At 43.3% G+C, this 20,662-nt stretch overlaps 1 protein-coding gene across 2 annotated transcripts in view; it reads left to right on the top strand.

Moving 5' to 3' along the window:
- Window positions 1–20,662, top strand: part of klhl32 (kelch-like family member 32) — a 283,337-nt gene that overhangs the window by 123,196 nt on the left and 139,479 nt on the right. For both annotated transcript variants that reach the window (XM_072279440.1, XM_072279447.1), the window contains exon 7: window positions 3,626–3,841. In XM_072279440.1, coding sequence (XP_072135541.1) covers window positions 3,626–3,841 — 216 coding nt within the window. The remainder of the gene's footprint in view (window positions 1–3,625; window positions 3,842–20,662) is intronic.

A 20,662-nucleotide genomic window follows, 5' to 3' on the forward strand; every position in this document is an offset into this window, starting at 1 on the left:
AGCCTGAACAGGGTTGGAAATAACCATGTGTAGTTCCAAGTTCGAAGTATGTTTCCTATCAAAGTATATTTATGTCACCATATGCTACTCTAAGATCAATTTTCTCGTGGGCATTCACAATAAATAGTAAGAAACACAACAGAATCAATGGAAGACCACAGTCAACAGAACGGACAAACAACCCATCGGAAAAAGACAACAAACTATGCAAATAGAAAAGGAAAATATATAAACAATGAATGGAATCAATGAAAAGCTGCACAGAACAAAGATGAGCGAGCAACCAATGTGCAAAAGATAAAATTCAAATGGAAAATATAATAATAAATCAAGAGGCAAAATTGCACACGATACTCCAAATTGGGCCTCGCTAATGTCTTACACTTCTGCATAACATACCAACTCCTGTACTCAATACATTGATTTATGAAGGCCAGTGTGCCAAAAGCTTTCTTTATGACCCTATCTACATGTGCCACCACTTTCTATGAATTATGAACCTGTATTCCCAGATCCCTTTCTCCCACCACACTCCTCAGGGCCCTACTGTCACTGTGTAAGACCCACCCTGGCTGGTGCTACACTTCACACTTGTCTGCATTTTCTATGACTCTATATCCAGACTTTACCCTCTAATTTAACTTTTATGTATTTGTTTATTCCTTATAAGTATTGAATGTCATTTTTTGTTGCATGTCTCCAACACAGCGTAGTGAATTCCTAATACATATAAACGCTCATATCGAATGAAGATGATCCCTGGGCCCTGCAGATTTGTTCTTACCACGTTATCTGTGAGTTAAACATCAGTTTAGTGTCAGCTACGGAGGATCGGTTTGATAGAGTCTGCCCGACTTTCCACAAGTGGCGACGCTTTTTGCTTCATTTCACTACACGGTGTAAAGTCGATATTAAAGAAATTTTTTTTTGTATTTCAGTAATCTGCAGTTTGAAAAACATGATCACAACTCTCAAGATCAAAACTGTCTCGGTTCCCATTTGACCTTTTCAGCATTCAGTGGGTTGCTGATCAGGACCCTGCATTTCTCATTACTAAAGCCTTGTTTTATCTCACCAGCTGGCTGTCTGTTCCTCAGCCACTGTCTGACTCTATGGTACATTTTGTTTTATTTAATTCAAGCAGATTGGGTTTCTCATTTTGTCCTCTTTTAGAGACAGAGAGAAAGAAAGCTTTGAAGTAATAACAAACATCCAAGCAGCACCTTCCAGGCGAGGTTGGGCAGTTATCTGGCCTACTTGGCATATTATCATAATATCTTCAATGATAAAATGCAAAGTTTATCCTGTAAGTGTTTGCAAAATCTTTGCTATGTGGATGGATTATTAAGACTGCTATCTGCAAGCAGGTTAGACCTCTGCCTTGTATCCTTGACAGGCAAGTGAATGTAATGTTCATTTCCTGCGAATAGATCTGAAATTCAGATTTGTTTGAATTTTATTGAAGGAATCAGGGCTTTATTCTGAAGTTACCCTTTGTGAAGGAAATCCAGACTTCAGTCATCCATATTGAGGTAAAATTTCACACGCATTCCAGTTGTACTGAAAGAAATGTTTTTATTCATCTTCTGCATTATTGAAGATCAGTCTACTTTCCTTCCAGTGATATTTTATTTTTGAACCTGACATCAGATTGATAAAGTCAGGTTCAAAAATTCCATAAGACATTGATGAGGTCTAATTTAGAGTATCATGTACAGTTCTGGTTGCTAACATACAGGAAGGACATTTGCAATTTTCCAGTCCACCAGGACCATGCCAGAATCAAACGGTTCTTGAAAGATCATGACCAAAGCGTCTGATATCTCTTCAACAACCCTCTCAGGTCTCTGGGATGTGGTCCATCTGGTCCAGGTAACCTATCCAACTTTGGGTTTGCCCAACACTTTTTCCTTTTTAATAGTAATGGCTCCCTGGCACTCACGGGCCTTTGGCAAGCTGCTAATACCTTCCACAGTGAAGACGGATGCAAATTACCCATTAAGTTCATATGTATGTCCTTCCTTACATCCTGTTACATCCATCATCTACTTGTAAACCAGCTGGCTCATCCTCAGCACTATCATATTGGTTCCCATCCCCCTGTCATATTAGTTTAAACCACTCCCACAGCTCTGAATCACTGTCCCCTGCTCCAATTCTTCAGCCATGCATTTATCTGGCTCCTCATTCTACTCCTATCCTTACTGTTGCATGGCCCAGGCAGTAATCCCGATATTACTACCCTTGAGGTCCTGCTTCTCAGCTTCCTTCCTAATTTCCTATATTGTTTTTTCAGGACCTCGTCCCTTTTTTTCCCTATGTCATTGGTACCAAAATGTACTACAACTTCTGGCTGCTCACCCTCATTTTTCAGGATGTTGTGGATGTGTCCAGAAACATCTCGGACCCTGGCACCTGGGTGGCAAACTACCATCCATGTTTCCTTTTCATATCCACATAATTGCCTATCTGTCCCTCTGACTATACAGTTCCCTATAACTGCTGCCAGCCTCTTCCTTTCCCTACCCTTCTGAGCCACAGGGTCAGACTCGGCGCCAGAGGCACGGCCATTGTTGCTTCCCCCCGCAACAGTACTGAAAATGGGGTACTTATTGTTGAGGGGGATTGACCACAGGGGTGCTCTCCACTATCTGACATTCTCCCTTCCCTCTCCTGACAGTCACCTATTTATCTGTCTCCTGTAGCCTCGGGGTCACTACCTCCCTGTAGCTCCTGTCTATCACTGATTCACTTTCTGGAGCAAGCTGAAAGCCATCAGCTGTGCTTCAGTTTCCTAACACGGTCTCTAAGCAGCTGGATCTCAAAGCACCTGGCTTGATGAAGGGACTCAGCCTGAAATGTTGACTCTTTATTCCTCTCCACAGATGCTGGCTGGTCTGCTGATTTCCTCCAGCATTTTGTGTGTTGCTATGGCTTTCCAGCATCTGCATAGGTGTTGACAGAGTGGATGTGGAGAGGATGTTTCCTAAGGCAGGGGAGTCTCAGGCCAGAGGACACAGCCTCAGAATAGAGGGATGTCCTGTTAGAATGGAGATGAGGAGGAATTTCCTTAGCCAGGGAGTGGTGATTCTGGGAATTCTTTGCCACTGGCAGCTGTCTTTATGTATATTTAAGGCAGAGGTTGATAGATTCTTGATTGGTCAGGGCATGAAGGGATATGGGAGACAACAGGAGATTGGGGCTGAGAGGAAAATTGGATCAGCCATGAAAAAATGGTGGAGCAGACCGGATGAGCCAGATGGCCTTAATTCTGTTCCTATATCTCGTGGTCTTATGGTCTTATCTACAGATATTCTTGTCTTTGTGATACTACATTTGTTTCTCTAAATAAAAAAAGACTCCATCGAATCATACAAGAGTGACCCAGAGGCTGCAATCTGTTTCTTTGTATGGGCTCACATGAAGTTTGTCTGGGGTAGCTCCCATATCCAAAGGCTCACTTTCTCTCTGTCGTGACATTTTCCAATGCCATTAGGCACTTGGTAATGTAATTACTGGAGTACTAGCAGGTAATAATATGAAATAGATAATTGTGAAATTGTATTACCTTGCACACTCTGTTAATTTGAGTGACAGGAGTGCCATTTTCTTTTTGTTTTCCCAGGAGCTGACCAGTTTTAATTATCTGGATTTATATAAACTTGCTGACCTATTTAACCTCACACTGTTGGAGGAAGCTGTGGTGAATTTCCTGGTCAAACACCTTTCCGAACTGTTGAAGAACCACCCAGATAAGGTCATGGCTCTCCCTTATAGGCTGCTTCGAGAAGTTTTAAAGAGTGATCACCTGACATCCTTGAGTGAGGAAAAGATATGGCAGGTAGGGCAAAAGCCAAGGTGTGTTTCAGTACCTGAAGCCTGCTCCTTGTAGAAGTGTTTCATTTTTCTGTAGGTTAATGTGATGAAGTTTGTGGGTATTCTTGTCTGATCCTTGAGTGTGCAGGTTATTTCACTGTTTACATCAAATCCGTTCTTTTATCGCTAAGAGACCCCGGGAATGAAGTGAAGAGCTTTTGGCGGCTCTGGGCCAGTACTCATTGTAGTTTAGAAGGGCTGGGAGGGGGTATTATTGAAACTTCTTGAATATTGGAAGGCCTAGATAGAGTGAACGTGGAGAGGATGTTTTCTTTAGTGAGAGAGTCCAGGACCAGAGGGCACAGAGGCTGGTTTACAGGAATGAATCAGAAGATGAAAGGGTTAATGTATGTAAAGCATTTGATGACTTTGGGCGTGAATTTGCTGGAGTTTAGATGAATGAGGAAACCAAGTGAATATTGAAAGGCCTAGACAGACTGGTCATGCAGAGGATGTTTTCAGTTGCAGGAGATACCAGGAGCAGGTCAGAGCCTCAGAACAAGGGACATCCATTTAAAACACAGATGATGAGGAATTTCTTTAGGTAAAGGGTGACGGATCTCTGGAATTCATTGCCACAGACGGCTGTGGAGGCCAACTTATCGAGTGTATTTAAAGCGGAGGCTGATAGGCCCTTGATTAGTCAGGATGTCAAAAGTTATGAAGAGTGGGCAGGAGAATGAGAGGGAAAATAAATCAGTCATGACTGAATGGGGGAGCAGATTTAAGAACATAAGAAATAGGAGCAGGAGTCGGTCATCTGGCCCGTCGAGCCTGCCCCACCATTCAATAAGGTCGTGGCTGATCTGACCATGGACTCATCTCCACCTACCTGCCTTCTTTCCCATAACCCTTAATTCCCCTGCTATGCAAAAATCTATCCAAACTTGTCTTAAACATATTTACTGAGGTATCCACTACTGCTTCATTGGGCAGAAAATTCCATAGATTCCCCACTATCTGGGAAGAGCAGTTCCTCCTCATCTCTGCCCTAAACATACTCCCCCGAATCTTGAGGCTATGTCCCCTAGTTCTAGTTTCACTTACCAGTGGAAACAACTTTCCTGCCTCTATTTTATCTATCCCTTTCATAACTTTATATGTTTCTATAAGATCTCCTCTCATTCCGCTGATTTCCCTCGAGTACAGTCCCAGGCGACTCAATCTCTCTTCATAGTCTAACCCCCTCATCTCTGGAATCAACCTGGTGAACCTCCACTGCACCGCCTCCAAAGCCAGTATATCCTTCCTCAAGTAAGGAGACCAGAACTGCACACAGTACTCCAGATGTGGCTTCACCAGTACCCTGTACAGTTGCAGCATGACCTCCCTGTTCTTAAATTCAAACCTTTTAGCAGTGAAAGCCAACATTCCATTTGCTTTCTTGATAGCCTGCTGCACCTGCAAGCCAACCTTGTGTGATTCATGCACAAGCACTCTCCAGTCCTTCTGCATGACAGCATGCTGCAATCTTTACTCATTTAAGTAATAATCTGATCTTCCATTTTTCCTTCTAAAGTGGATGACCTTGCATTTACCAACATTGTACTCCTTATGCCAGACCCTTGCCCACTCACTTAACCTATTTATATCCCTTTACAGACTCTACATATCCGCTGCACAAGTTTTGCATCATCATCAAACTTAGATACACAACACTGGGTCCACTCTTCCAAATCGTTAATGTATATTGTGAACAGTTGCGGGCCCAGCACCGATCCCTGTGGCACACCACTCACCACTGATTGCCAACCAGAATAACATCCATGTATACCAACTCTCTGCTTTCTACTAGTTAATCAATCCTCTATCCATGCTAATACATCAGCCCAACTCTATGCATTCTTATCTTATGGATAAGTCTTTTATGTGGCACCGTATCAAACGCCTTCTGGAAATCCAAGTAAGTGACGTCCCTCTGTTCCCCTCTATCCACTGTGCTCACTATATTCTCAAAGAGCTCCAGTAAGTTTGTCAAACAGGACCTGCCTTTACTGAATCCATGCTGTGTCTGCCTGATGGATCTATTTCTTTCCAGATGCCTTGCTATTTCTTCTTTGATGATAGCTTCGAACATTTTCCCAGCTACAGATGTTAAGCTAACTGGCCTATAGTCACCTGCCTTTTACCTAAATCCTTTTTTGAATAGTGGTGTGAAATTTGTCTTCTTCCTATCCACCAGCACCTGCCCAGAGTCCAGAGACTTTTGGTAAATTGTCACCAAAGCCTCTACTATAACCTCAGTCATTTCTTTCAGTACCCTGGGATGCATTCCATCAGGACCAGAGGACTTGTCTGTCTTCAGGCCCCACAGGTTTTCTCAGCACTACCTCTTTAGTGATAGCTACTGGATCGAGGTCTTCACCTCCCATCACATCCGTAACATCTCTCTTTGGCATGTTAGACATGTCCTCCACCGTGAAAACTAACACAAAATAGTCATTCAAAGCCTTAGCCATTTCCTCATTACCCAATATCAAGTCCCCCTTATCGTCCTGCAAGTGACTCGCGTCCACTTTAGCCACCTTTTTCCGCTTCATATAATTATAGAAAACTTTTACTATCTGTTTTTATATTTTATGCTAGTTTATTTTCAAAATCTATCTCCCCTTTCTTTTTTTTATGATTTAAATTTTATTGAATTCTTTCACTATTTTTTCCCCGGACCCTTGAGTCAGTGTTGAAGTTAGGTAAATCATAGCTTACAAAACATGAAATTGTCCATAAAATAAAAAACCAAACATGGCAGAAATAAATATCAATATAATAACCATGTGGGTCTATTAGACCTTTAATAACAGAAAAGACTGCCATTCAGCAATATGCTTCACCACTACATTCACTGCTATTCCCCCCCCCCCCAGGAAACATAAATATTTGCCCCATTTTTGTGTATAGATGTCCAATCTATCAAACTGTAAGACATGCGTTCAAAAGCTGCCACTTTGGCTATTACTGTGACCCACTCCTGAAATGATGGTTTCCCCCAAGTTCTCCAGCCTCTAAGTATGATTGGTCTTCCTACCATTATACTTACCTGGATCCAATTTTGAGAGTGTTTATCCCCAAGTACCCCAATTGCGTCTCCCAAGACGAAAAGTCTGGGGCAGAAAGGGAGTTGAATACCCGAAACTTCACCAATATACTTATGTATCCTAATCCAAATTCTTGAATTCTGGGACAGGACCAGAGAGCATGTACTAAGTCCCCTTTATCCGCCTCATAGCGCCAGCATTCAGGGGTGTTTTTCAACCCTAATCTATGTAAACTTGCTGGAGTCCAATAGAAACGGTGTAGAGTCTTAAACTGAACAAGGTCTCTTGACATTGTTTTGACATTTTGGCAAATTTTCTCCTACTCCTTTTTCTCAAAAGTCACACTCAGGTCTTTTTCCCATGCTCTTTTAAGACCCAAAAGAAATTTGTCCCCGGAGATTTGTGTTAAAGCTGAATAGTAAGTTGAGGCTTCGTGACCTTTACCATATGCAGCCAGTACAGTAGACAGTATCAGAGCAACTTGTGGGGGTTGCTCTGTAGACCAAAAGTTGTATGTAGCAAATGATATCTTCCCTTTCTTTATTGCTCATTTAGTGGTTCCTTGTTGCTTTATAAAGTTTTCCCAATCTTCCAGTTTCCCACTACTCTTGGTGACTTTGTAGGCATGAGCCTTTAGTTTAATGCCTTCTTTTATTCCTTAGTTATCCATGGCTGGCTCTCCCCACCCTTACTGTCCTTGCTTTTAACTGGAATATACTTTTGATGAGCACCATGAATAATCTCTTTGAAAGTCTTCCACTGTTCCTCAGCCATCCTACCATTTAGCCTGTGTTCCCAGTCTACCTTATCCAACTCCCCCCTCATCCCGTTGTAGTCTCCCTTGTTTTGGCATAATACTCTGGTTTTAGTTCAGACTATTACATACTCCATTTGTATGAGAAAATCAGTCATTCTGTGATCACTCTTTCCAAGAGGATCCCTAACTATAAGATTGCTAATCTTATGTGTCTCGTTGCACAGGAGGAGGAGATCTGAGATAGCATGTTCCCTTGTAGGTTCAGTAACATGCTGTTCAAGAAAGCCATCATAGATGCATTCTATGCATTCCGTGAAGTCCTCAAGACTGCCTCGACCAACTTGATTCACCCAATCTATGTGCAAGTTAAAGTCCCCCATGATAACTGCTGTTCCATTCTTACATGCCTCAGATATTTCTCTGTTCATTGCCTGTTCCACTCTAATGTTATTATTCGGTGACCGATAGACAACTCCCACCAGTGGTTTTTTTCCCTTTACTATTCTTAATCTCTACTCAGATGGATTCAACATTCTGCTCCTTAGATCTTATATCGTCTCTCACTATTGCTCTGAACTCATCCTTAATCAAGAGTGCTATCCTGCCTATCCTTCCATACTACCTGATATCCTTGGATATTTAATTCCCAATCCTCTCCACCCTGGAATCATGTTTCTGTAATGGTCACTAAATCATACCCCTTTATGCTGATTTGTGCCTCAAATTCACTGACTTTGCTTCGAATACTACGGGCATTCAGATAAAGTGCCCTTACACTCAGTGTGCTTTTAAAATCTTTGTCTCTTTTGCACTTGACTTTTCTGCACCCCACCCCTACTTAACTTTTTAACTTTTGCTTTCACTTCATCTTTTTCCACACTTTTCTCTTTGACCTTATCCATTCTTCTTCTTCTGTTGAACCCATCCCCCTACTATTTAGTTTAAATCCCTATCCACAGCCCTCGTTAGGCAATTCCCTAGGATCCAGGTCCCGTCACAATTCAGGTGGAGCCTGTCCCAAAGTAACAGCTCCCTCCTTCCCCAATAGTGGTGCCAGTTTCTCATGATTTTAAACCAACTTCTCCCACACCAATCCTTGAGCCATGCACTTAAACTCTCTAATCTTCTTGCTGGGCTGAATGCTCGAAAACTATTCTCCTACGTCTTATGGTCTCACTGCAAATGCTTGGTAGGTAGCTACGTAGCACCTAGGAACAGGTAATCCCTATCTGGACACCTGAGCTAATTTTCCTTACTTTTGCTCTAGACCTGATAGTCACTGACTGCTATGCATGAAAATTAAACTTGCTGCCTTCCTGAATTGTAGAATTCATATTCATAGTCATAGTCATAGAGCCGTAAAGTACTGCAGCACAGAAGAAGGGCTTTTTGGACCAACTCGTCCATGCCAAGCTATTATTCTGCAAAGTCCCAGCAACCTGCACCCGGACCATAGCCCTCCATACCCCTACCATCCATATACCAATCCAAATCTCTCCTAAATGTTCAAATCAAACCCACATCTTTCTCCTCTGCTGGCAGCACCACCCTCAAAGGAAAGAAGTTCCTCCTCATGTTCTCCTTAGTATTTCACCTTTCACCCTTAACTTATGACCTCTCATCCTTGTCTCACCCAACCTCAGCCTGCCTGCATTTACTCTATCTATACGTCTATAATTTTGTATACCTCTTTTAACTCTCCCCTCATTCTCCCATGCTCTCGGTTCAAAGGTTCTTTTTATTATCAAAGTATACAACTCTGAAATCCTACAGTTCTCTGGTTGGCCATGAGACCAAAAAAAAAGAAAGGCAGCACAATCATCAGCCCACAAATCTCACCTTCAGTACAAAAACCGAGTAAAAACAGATGATCAGGCACATTGACCCCCCCCCCCCAAATCCCACCTCCCACACAAAAACCAAGCAAAACCAATCAGGCACATCAACTCCCAAATTCCACCTCCCACACAAAACCAAGCAAAACAGATCAGGCGTATCGACCCCCTAATCCCACCTCCCACACAAACACCAAGCAAAACGGATCAGGCACATCGACTCCCAAATTCCCCCTCCTGCACAAAAAAACAAACAAAAGGGTTCAAACACATCAACTTCTAAATCCCACTCCCCGCACAAAGAAACTCCCAGAAAGACCAGGGAAAAAACACAGAATACAAAATCTATAAGACTGCAAAAAAGAATTTACAGTCCAAGTGCACATCCAAAACACAGAAAAAACCTGGGCAACACTCTCTGCAGCGGCAGGCTCTCCCCTCTCTCGTAGCGTAGCAGAGCGATGAAAAGACAAACAACCAGTGCTGACCCTCCGCACTCGCCCTGACGTTTCAATCACTCTCGTTGCTTTAATCAGTGAACAACGGGAGCTTTAATCAGGGAAATAGAGACAAACATTGACTTTTGCTGTGTCCTGCAGCCTGCCCACTATGAGGTTCACGCACGTTACATCTTCTCAGGTAAGGGAATAAAATCCTAACTTATTCAACTTTTCCCTATAACTCAGGACCTCAAGTCTCAGCAAAAACCCTTGTAAATTTTCTCTGTACTCTTTCAATCTGACTGATATTTTTGTCAGGTGGTGACCAGAAATGCACACAGTACTCCAAGTTCATCTAATTGACATTTTTGTCCCTGGTCAGATTTTATATTTTAACTGCAGGAGTTAGATAAGTGTGTGACTGTCGGGGAAGGGATGTGAAGAGCTCAGATAGCAGAGAGCACCCCTGTGGCCATCCCCCTCAGTAATCGCTATCTCGTTTTGGATGCTGCTGAGGGGGGTGACCTGACAGAGGATGACCACGGTGATCGGGTCTCTGTCACCAAGCCTGGTTCCGTGGTGCAGAAGGGAAAGAGAAAGATCAGGAATGCGGTTGTCATAGGGGATTCCTCAGTGAGGAGAACAGACAGGAGGTTCTGTCAGCCTGATAGAGATACCCATATGGTGTGTTGCCTCTTAGGTGCAGGGTCCGGTATGTCTTGGATCAGGTGCAGAGTACTCTGAAGGAGAGGGTGAACAGCCAGAAGTCTTGGTACATGTTGACAATGACATAGGTAGAAAAAGGGAGGAGGTCCTGAAGAGAGACTTCAGTGAGTTGGGTAGGAAGCTGAAAAGCAGGACCTCCAGTGTAGTAATCTCAGGATTGCTGCCTGTGCCACATGCTAATGAGCACAGAATAGCTTGATCAGGCATATTAATGCGTGGCTGAGAGACTGGTGTAGGGGACAAGGCTTCAGGTTTCTGGATCAATGGGGCATCTTTTGGGGGAGGTACGACCTGTACAAAAAGGATGGGTTACACCTGAACCCAAAGGGGTCCAATATCCTAGCAGGCAAGTTTAGTACAGCTGTTAGTGAGGGTTTAAGCTAATTTGGCAGGGGGATGGGAACTGGAGTGATAGGGCTGTGGAAGGGGAAAACAGAAATTAATCAAAGATAGTGTGCAACAGAGATGATAGAAAGGACAGGCAGGAGATGAGGCATAATCACAGCCAGTGGGATGAGTTACAGGGCAATAGAGGCATGGTGCAGTTAAAACAGAAAACAACAAATACTGGATTGAAAACGTTATATTTGAATGCATGCAGCATCAGAAATAAAATGGACAATCTTGAAATTCAGCTGCAGATTGGCAAGTATGACGTTGTGGCCATCTCTGAAACTTGGCTAAAGGATGGCTGCCATTGGGAGCTGAACGTCCAAGGGTATACAGTGTATCAGAAAGATAGTTTGGTAGGCAGAGGGGTGGTGTGGCCCTGTGTATAAGAAATAATATTAAATCATTAGAAAGGGATGACATAGGAAGGTGTAGAGTCTCCATGGGTTGAGTTAAGAAATGACAAGGGTAAAAGGACCCTAATGACAGTTGTATACCGAGCTCCAAGCAGCAGTCGGGATGTGGATTACTAATTACAGCAGGAGATAGAAAAGGCATGTCTGAAGTGTAATATCATGATAATTGTTGGTGATTTTAACATGAAAGTGGATTGGAAAAACCAGACCAGTACTGGACCTCAAGAGAGAGAACTTGTAGAATGTGTAAGAAATGGCTTTTTAGAACAGCTTGTTGTTGAGCCCACTAGGGTATCGGCTGTACTGGATTGGGTATTGTGCAATGATCCAGTGGTGATAAGAGAGCTTAAGGTTAAGGAACCTTTAGGGAACAGTGATCACAATATGATCGAGTTCACATTGAAATTTGAGAAGAAGCAGCTAAATTCCAATGTGTCGGTATTTCAGTGGAATAAAGGAAATTACAATGGCATGAGAGGGGAACTGGCCAAAGTTGACTGGAAAGGGACACAAACAGGAAGGACAGCAGAGCAGCAATGGCTGGAGTTTCTGCAAAAAATGAGGGAAGTGCAAGACAGATATATTCCTAATAAGAAATTTTCGAATGGAAGAAGGACACTACCGTGGCTGACAAGTGAAGTCAGAGCCAAAGTAAAAGCAAAAGAGAGGGCATACAAGGAAGCCAAAGGTAGTGGGAAGAGAGAGGATTGGGAAGCTTTTAAAAACTTGCACAAGGAAACTAAGAAGATCGTTAGGAAAGAAAAGATCAATTATGAAAGGAAGCTAGTGACTAATATCAAAGAAGATACTAAAAGCATTTTTTTTAAATATATAAGGGGTGAAACAGAGTTGAGGGTAGATATAGGACCAATAGAAAATGATGCTGGAGATATTGTAATGAGAGATGCAGAGATGGCAGAGGAACTGAATGCATATTTTGCATCAGTCTTCACAGTGGAAGACGTCTGCAGTATACTGGACATTCAATAGTGTCAGGGAAGTGAAATATGTGCAGTGAGAATTACGACTGAGAAGGTGCTCAGGAAGCTTAATGGTCTGAGGGTGGATAAATCTCCTGGACCTGATAGAATGCACCCTCTGGTTCTAAAGGAAGTGGCTGGAGAGATTGCGGAGGCATTAACAATGATCTTTCAAGAATCGATAGATTCTGGCATTGTACCGGATGACTCGAAAATTGCAAATGTTACTCCGCTACTTAAGAAGGGTGGGAGGCAGCAGAAAGGATACTATAGACCTGTTAGCCTGACATCAGTGGTTGGGAAGTTGTTGGAATCAATTGTTAGGGATAGGAATACGGAGTACCTAGAAGCACATAACAAGATAGTCCAAAGCATCATGGTTTCCTGAAAGGAAAACCCTGCCTGACAATCCTACTGCAATTTTTTGAGGAAATTTCAAGCAGGTTAGACAAAGGAGGTGCAGTAGATATGGTGTGCTTGGATTTTCAGAAGGCCTTTGACAAGGTGCCGCACGTGAGGCTGCTTAGCAAGATAAGAGCCCATGGAATTACAGGGAAGTTACTAGAATGGCTGGAGCATTGGCTGATCGGCAGAAAACAGAGAGTGCGAATAAAGGGATCCTATTCTGGCTGGCTGCCGGTTACCAGTGGAGTTCCATAGGGGTCGGTGTTGGGACTGCTACTTTTTTCGATGTACATCAATGACTTGGACTATGGGATTAATGGATTTGTGGCTAAATTTGCCGATGTTACAAAGATAGGTGGAGGAGCGGGTAGTGTTGAGGAAACAGAGAGCCTGCAGAAAGACTTTGATAATTTAGGGGAATGGGCCAAGAAGTGGCAAATGAAATACAATGTTGGAAAGTGTATGGTCATGCACTTTGGTGGAAGAAATAAACTGGCAGACTGTTATTTAGATGGGGAGAGATTTCAAAATGCAAAGGTGCAAAGGGATTTGGGAGTCCTCGTGCAGGATACCCTTAAGGTTAACCTCCAGGTTGAGTTGGTGGTGAAGAAGGCAAATGCAATGTTGGCATTTATTTCTAGAGGTATAGAATATAAGAGCAGGGATGTGATGTTGAGACTCTATAAGGCATTCATGAGACCACACTTGGAGTATTGTGTGCAGTTTTAGGCTCCTTATTTTAGAAAGGGTATACTTACATTGGAGAGGGTTCAGAGAAAATTCACGAGAATAATTCCAGGAATGAAAGGGTTACCGTATGAGGAATGTCTGGCAGCTCTTGGGCTGTATTCCCTGGAGTTCAAGAGAATGAGGGGGGATCTCATAGAAACATTACAAATGTTAAAAGGCCTGAACAGATTAGATATGGCAAAGTTATTTCCCATGGCAGGGGAGTCTAGGACTTCAGGATTGAAGGACATCCATTTGGAATTTGAGTTGCAGAGAAATTACTTTAGTCAGAGGGTGGTAAATCTGTGGAATTTGTTGCCACGAGCAGCTGTGGAGGCCAAGTCATCGGGTGCATTTAAGGCAGAGATAGATAGAGCATCAAAGGTTCTGGGGAGAAGGCAAGGGAGTGGGGATGACTGGAAGAATTGGATCAGCCCATGATTGAATGGTGGAGCAGACTCGATGGGCCAAATGGCCTATCTCTGTTGCTATATCTTATCGTCTTATGTTTGTCACGTTATTGTGAGACCATTGTGGATTTAAATTTCATATGTATACTAACTGTCAATTGTCTTTTCAAAATGTTTGAATTAAAATGGAGGGCTGTGTGGGAGGAAAGGGTCAGTTTGATCTTAAAGCAGATTAAAAGGTCAGCACAACATCATGGGCTGAAGGGCCTGTATTGTGCTGTTCTGTTTTATGCTCTATCTTCATTTCATCACACTTTGCTGCAGTTTGGAGCAGTGGTATTCGGGAGAGGGGACTCATTTCCAGCATGACCACATTGGTCTGTAATTGAGCAACTGAACCTCTCTTTAATGTCAGAGAAAGACCTCATCTGACTCACTGCCTGTCTTCTAAGACTGTGAAGTTGTTCCCAAATAGGCTCAGGTCATTTTATTAATTATTTATTGACTATTAATTTTCATTTGATAAGCTTTCTTTGAAATATTCTGCTTTGTTGATTGGGTTATTCAAGACATTGAGGAAGGAATGTCTGGATTACAAAGTCAAACAATTCACATGTACAATTGTGATCATTCAGCTGTACGGACATCAAACGTTTTCTCATTTAAAGAAGATTGTCACAGCGGTCCTGTTCAGAGTAAGATTTACACTCAGTGGCCACTTTATTAACGTTACTATTTTGACACGCCTTTTCTATTTCACTTTGTAATCTGTGGTCCATGTCCCAGCCACTGTTGGGAGGCCTGTATATAAATGCCATCAGGATCCTTTTACCCTTGCGGGTTCTTAATCAACCCACAAGAATTCAACATCTTCTAATCCTATGCCACATCATCCTAATGATTTTATGCCATTCTTTACCAGTAGAGCCACACTACCCCCTCTGCCTACCGTCCTATCCCTCCGATATAATGTGAAATCTTGGGACATTCAGCTCCCAGCTGCAACCATCCTTCAGCCACGATTCAGTGATGGTCACAACATCATACCTGGCAATCTTTAACGTGCAACAAGATCACCACCTTATTTCTTATACTCAGTGCTTTGAGATATAACACTTTGAATATTGTTTCCCTACCCTTTTTGATTCTGCATCCCTGATGCACTGATACTCACCCTGCTGGCTGCAGTTTTGTCCTCTCATCTGCCTGCACTTCCTGACAGTCTGACTAGATGCTGTCTTTGCTTTTTTACCATCCATCCTAACCTGAGTCCCTTCACTCCAGTTCCCATACCCCTGCCAAATTAACTTAACCCGTCCCGACAGCTTAACAACCCTGCCTGCGAGAATATCAGTCCCCCTCGGGCTGCACTTTAGTACGGGCCATACCTCCTCCAGAAGAGATCCCAATGATCTAAGAACCTGAAACCCTGCCCCCACACCAGCTTCTCAGTCACTTATTTATCAGCCAAATCATCCTGTTTCTACCCTCACCGGCATTTGACACAGGTAGTTACTACCCTGAAGCAATCCAGAGATTACTATCCGGGAGACCCTGCTTCTCAGCTTTCTACCTAGCTCTCTGAATTCTCTCTTCAGGGCCTCTTTGCTTTTCCTTCCTAGGTCATTGGTACCAATATGTAGAAAGACATCTGGCTTCTCTCCTCCCTCTCCAAAATGCTGTGGACATGATCCGAGACATCCCTGACCCTGGCACCTGGGAGGCAACATACCATTCAGGTGTCCCATTCACATCTACAGAATCTCCTGTCTGTTCCCCTCACTATCGAGTCCCCTATAACAACCGCTCCCTTCTTCTCCCTCTTTCCCTTCTGCACCAAGGACCCGTGCCCAGTGCCAGTAACCCAGTCTCCGTGGCATTCCCCTGGGAGCTCATCCCGCATAACAATATCCAAAATGGTATACTACTTATTGAGGGGAATGGCCACAGGGGTGCTCTGTGGTAACAGCCTATTCACACTTCCATTTCTCCTGACAGTCACCCAGCTGCTCATCTTCTGCAAATTGGTTTGACATTTCGTAGAAAACAATTACAAAATGTTTCTGGAGAATGTAAAGAATTAACAGCAACAGTTAGAAAGGTGATGTGATGATATCATCTGAGTAAAACAAACAAATTGCTGGAGGAACTCAGAAATCTTGAAATACCCACACACACTATCTATGTATCTCTCTCTCTCTCTCTCTCTCTCCCTCTCTGACGCACACGCACACACACAGACACACTCACAATCACAATCACACACAAAACACGCACACACACACAAACACACACACACACACACACACACACACACACACACACACACACACACACACACACACACACACACACACACACACACCCAGAGCAACTCAGCAGGGATCAGGTACCATCTATGGAAATAAATAAACAGTCAACATTTCAGGCCAAGACTCTTCATCAGGACTGGAAAGGAAAGGGGAAGATGTCAGGATAAGAAGGTGTGGATAAGACCCAGCAGGGGAGAAGTTTGTAAATGAAGCAAACAACATCTATAACTGATATACTCAGTTCTATTTCCACTTCTTGTTCTTTTATAGAATGGGGTGTACTATTGCATTTTTTGAGCTTTGTGGTTTTAATTTTTTTTGGAGTTTTACTTTACTTGGGGTAAATCTTAAATCTCATACTAAAAATATTATGTTTCTACTTGTCCCAATCCCTCATTCTAGAAGGATTTGTTTAAGAAACAAAAGCACATTTGTTTTAAGATGCTATGAGGTCACCTTGATCATAATTACTGTAGTATTGTGGTTTATGTCTATAAGAGTGTTAATTGATATTTTAGTGCTTTGGTAATAGAACTCATGGGCTTGATCGGTCTAGTTTTAAACTATCTGCCTATATCTTTGAATAATTGATTTACTGGTTGCCTGAAGGCTTAATAGACATGGACCGTATTAATCTTTAGATCATTCTTACCCACTGGAGTTCAGTTGGGAACTTTTTCCAGCATTAAATTTGCCAATTGCCTACCATCAACCATTATATTTAATTAGCTGTTGGGCAGATTTGATCTGAGGTTGGAGAAAGAGGGTGAAAGCTTGTGCTGTTGTTCCACAGATGCCACAAGCACTCAGATCACCACCTCATTTGTGAGGAAAATATACTGTTCCCTCACTACAGCACTGACACATCATCTACTGTTTCTGCGGCTTCCTCTTTGTTGGGAAACCCGATGTGGATCAGGGAACTGCTTCGATTGGCTGCATCCATCACAAATGGTGGGATTTCCTGCTGGCACCCATTTCAATTCAACTTCCCGTTTTCATTCTGACGCGTCAGTCCATGACCTCCTCTACTGCCACGATGAGGACACTTTCAGGCTGGTGGAGCAACACCTCCTTTTCTCTCCGGGTAGCCTCCAATTTGATGACATGAAAATTGATTTCTCTGACTTCCGGTAATTACTCAGCCTTCCCCCATCTGTCTTTTTCTATTTTCCGCTCAAGTAGCCCTCTCTCCCATTTTCTTCTCCTCACCTACCCACCACCTCCTCTGTGTGCCCTTCCTCCTTCCCTTTCTCCCATGGTTCACTCTCTTCTCCTGTCAGATTCCTTTTTTGTCAGCCCTTTACCTTCCCACCTATCACTTCCCAGCTTCTTACTTCATTTCCTTCTCCCACCCACCCACCTTCCCCCTCACCTGGTTTCACCTGTCACCTCCCAGCTTCTCACTTTATGCCCCTTCCCTGACCACCCACCCCACCTTCATATTCTGGCTGCTTCCCACTTCCTTTCCAGTCCTGATGAAGGGCCTCAGCCCCAAACCTCAACTGTTGATTCATTTCTGTAGATGCTGCCTGACCTGCTGAGTTTCTCCAGCATTTTATGTGTGTTGGTCTAGGTTTCCAGCATCTGCAGAATCTCTTGTGCATATTGAAGCACTGGACTGGTTTATGTAGCCCAGTCTGTACTAGGATTTCATATCAAAGGTTTCAAAGGTACATTTAATGTCAGAGAAATGTGTACAATATACATCCTGAAATGCTTTTTATTCACAAACATCCACAAAAACAGAGGAGTACCCCAAAGAATGAATGACAGTTAAATGTTAGAACCCCAAAGTCCCCTCCAGCTCCCCTCCCTCCCGCGCGTAAGCGGCAGCAAGCAACGATCCCTCCTCCCCCCACCAGCAAAAAAAAGCATCGTCACCCACCACCGAGCACTCAAATGTGAGCAAAGCAACAGCAAAGACACAGACTTGCAGTTACCCCAAAGTTTACTTGTTCACCCGGTATTCGACATACCACAGGCTCTCTCTCTCCCTTATAAGGGAGAAAGAGGTGTCTCCATTTCTCAGTGAGAGGGGAGACGTAACAAACAACAAGATTTTAGCAAGGCATTTGACAAAGTACCTCATGCCAGGCTTATTGAGAAAGTAAGGAGGCATGGGATCTAAGGGGACGTTGCTTTGTGGATCCAGAATTGGCTTGCCCAGAGAAGGCAAAGAGTGGTCGTAGACCGGTCATGGAAGTCGATGACCAGTAGTATACCTCAGGAATCTGTTCTGGGACCCCGACTCTTCGTGATTTTTATAAATGATCTGGATTAGGAAGTGGAGGGATGCGTTGGTAAATTTGCTGATGACACAAAGGTTGGGAGTGTTGTGGATAGTGTGGAGGGCTGTCAGATGTTACAGCAGGTTGTTGATTGGATGCAAAACTGGGCTGAGAAGTGGCAGATGGAGTTCAACTCAGTTAAGTGTGAAGTGGTTCATTTTGGTAGGTCAAATATGACAGCAGAATATAGTATTAATGGTAAGACTCGGCAGTGTGGAGGATCAGAGGGATCTTGGGGTCTGAGTCCATAGGGCACTCAAAGCTGCTACGCAGGTTGACTGTGGTTAAGAAGGCATACAGTGCATTGGCCTTCATCAATCGTAGGATTGAGTTTAAGAGCCGAGAGGTAATGTTGCAGCTATATAGGGCCCTGGTCAGACCCCACTCAGAGTACTGTGATCAGTTCTGGTCACCTCACTACAGGAAGGATGTGGAAATCATAGAAAGGGTGCAGAGGAGATTTACAAGGATGTTGCCTGGATTGGGGAGCATGCCTTATGAGAATAGGTTGGGTGAACTTGGACCTTTCTTCTTGGAGCGACGGAGGATGAGAGATGACCTGATACAGGTGTATAAGATGATGAGAGGCATTGATCATGTGGATAGTCAGAGGCTTTTTCCCAGGGCTGAAATGGCTAGCATGAGAGGGCACAGTTTTAAGGTGCTTGGAAGTAGGTACAGTGGAGATGTCAGGGCTAAATTTTTTACGCAGAGAGTGGTGAGTGTGTGGAATGGGCTTCCGGTGATGATGGTGGAGGTGGATACGATACGGTCTTTTAAGAGACTCCTGGACAGGTACATGAAGCTTGGTAAAATAGAGGGCTATGGGTAACCATAGGTAACTTCTCAGGTAAGGACATGTTCAGCACAGCTTTGTGGGCTAAAGGGCCTGTATTGTGCTGTAGGTTTTCTATGTTTCTATGATTCTCTATTTTTTAAATGTTTATAATTGTTGAATGTTGTATTTTGCCACATGTTGTGCCCTACCAACACACCACAGTAAATCCTTTATACGTGTAAATGGATAAGGTGAATAAAATTGATTCTTGGTCCTTTATCTGTGTTGCTCAAAGTTCAAAATAAATGTATTATTGAAGTATGTAGCATACTGTGCAAAAAACTTAGGCATACATATATAGCTAGGGTGCCTAAAACGTTTGTACAGTACTGTATTTGTCACCTTGAAGCAGAGAGCGAGTTCATAAATCTGGCAGGAGCAAAGGATGTTGGGAATGGTGAGGGTGGAGCGCTGTGGGAGGGGTGGCAGTGAAGGAGGGCCAGGGGTGGAGGGTGGCGTGAATGGAGCCACACCCAAACCTGAGACACCGGGCAAGGTCATTTGATTCCAGACAATTGGTTTATTGATCATTACAGAACGTCTCTCTGGTGCTTCCCGCTCCCTCCCCTCTCCCTTCCATCTCTCTTTCCCTTTTCCCAACCATGATTCCCCTCTCCCTGACCCCTTCCCACTGCCAGTCCACAAAAGTGACGCATATCAGAATCAGGGTTATCAGCACTCACATATGCCTTAAAAATTGTTTTTATTTGTGATGGCAGTACAGTGCAATACATAAAATTACTACAGTACTGTGCAAAAGTTTTCGGCACTCCAGCTATATAGACGTACCGAAGGCTTCTGCACAGGGCTGTACATGTCACATATACTACACAGGTTCGTTTTCTGTGGCTGTTCATACTGAGTAGAAAGAAGCACAACAGAATCAGTGAAAAACTGCAGACAAGATGGACAAACAAGCAGTGTGCAAAAGACAACAAACTGTGCAAATACTAAATGAAAGCAAATAGCAATAATAAATAAACCAGTAATAAACACTGAGAATACAAGTTGTAGGGCCCTTGGAAGTGAGTCCATCGGTTGTGGCACAAACACGAGGGATTCTGCAGATGCTGGAAATTCAAGCAACACACATCAAAGTTGCTGGTGAACGCAGCAGGCCAGGCAGCATCTCTAGGAAGAGGTACAGTCGACGTTTCAGGCCGAGACCCTTCGTCAGGACTAACTGAAGGAAGAGCTAGTAAGAGATTTGAAAGTGGGAGGG

The sequence above is a fragment of the Mobula birostris genome, chromosome 2 (assembly GCF_030028105.1).
Source record: "Mobula birostris isolate sMobBir1 chromosome 2, sMobBir1.hap1, whole genome shotgun sequence".
In the NCBI taxonomy this organism is placed as follows: Eukaryota; Metazoa; Chordata; class Chondrichthyes; order Myliobatiformes; family Myliobatidae; genus Mobula; species Mobula birostris.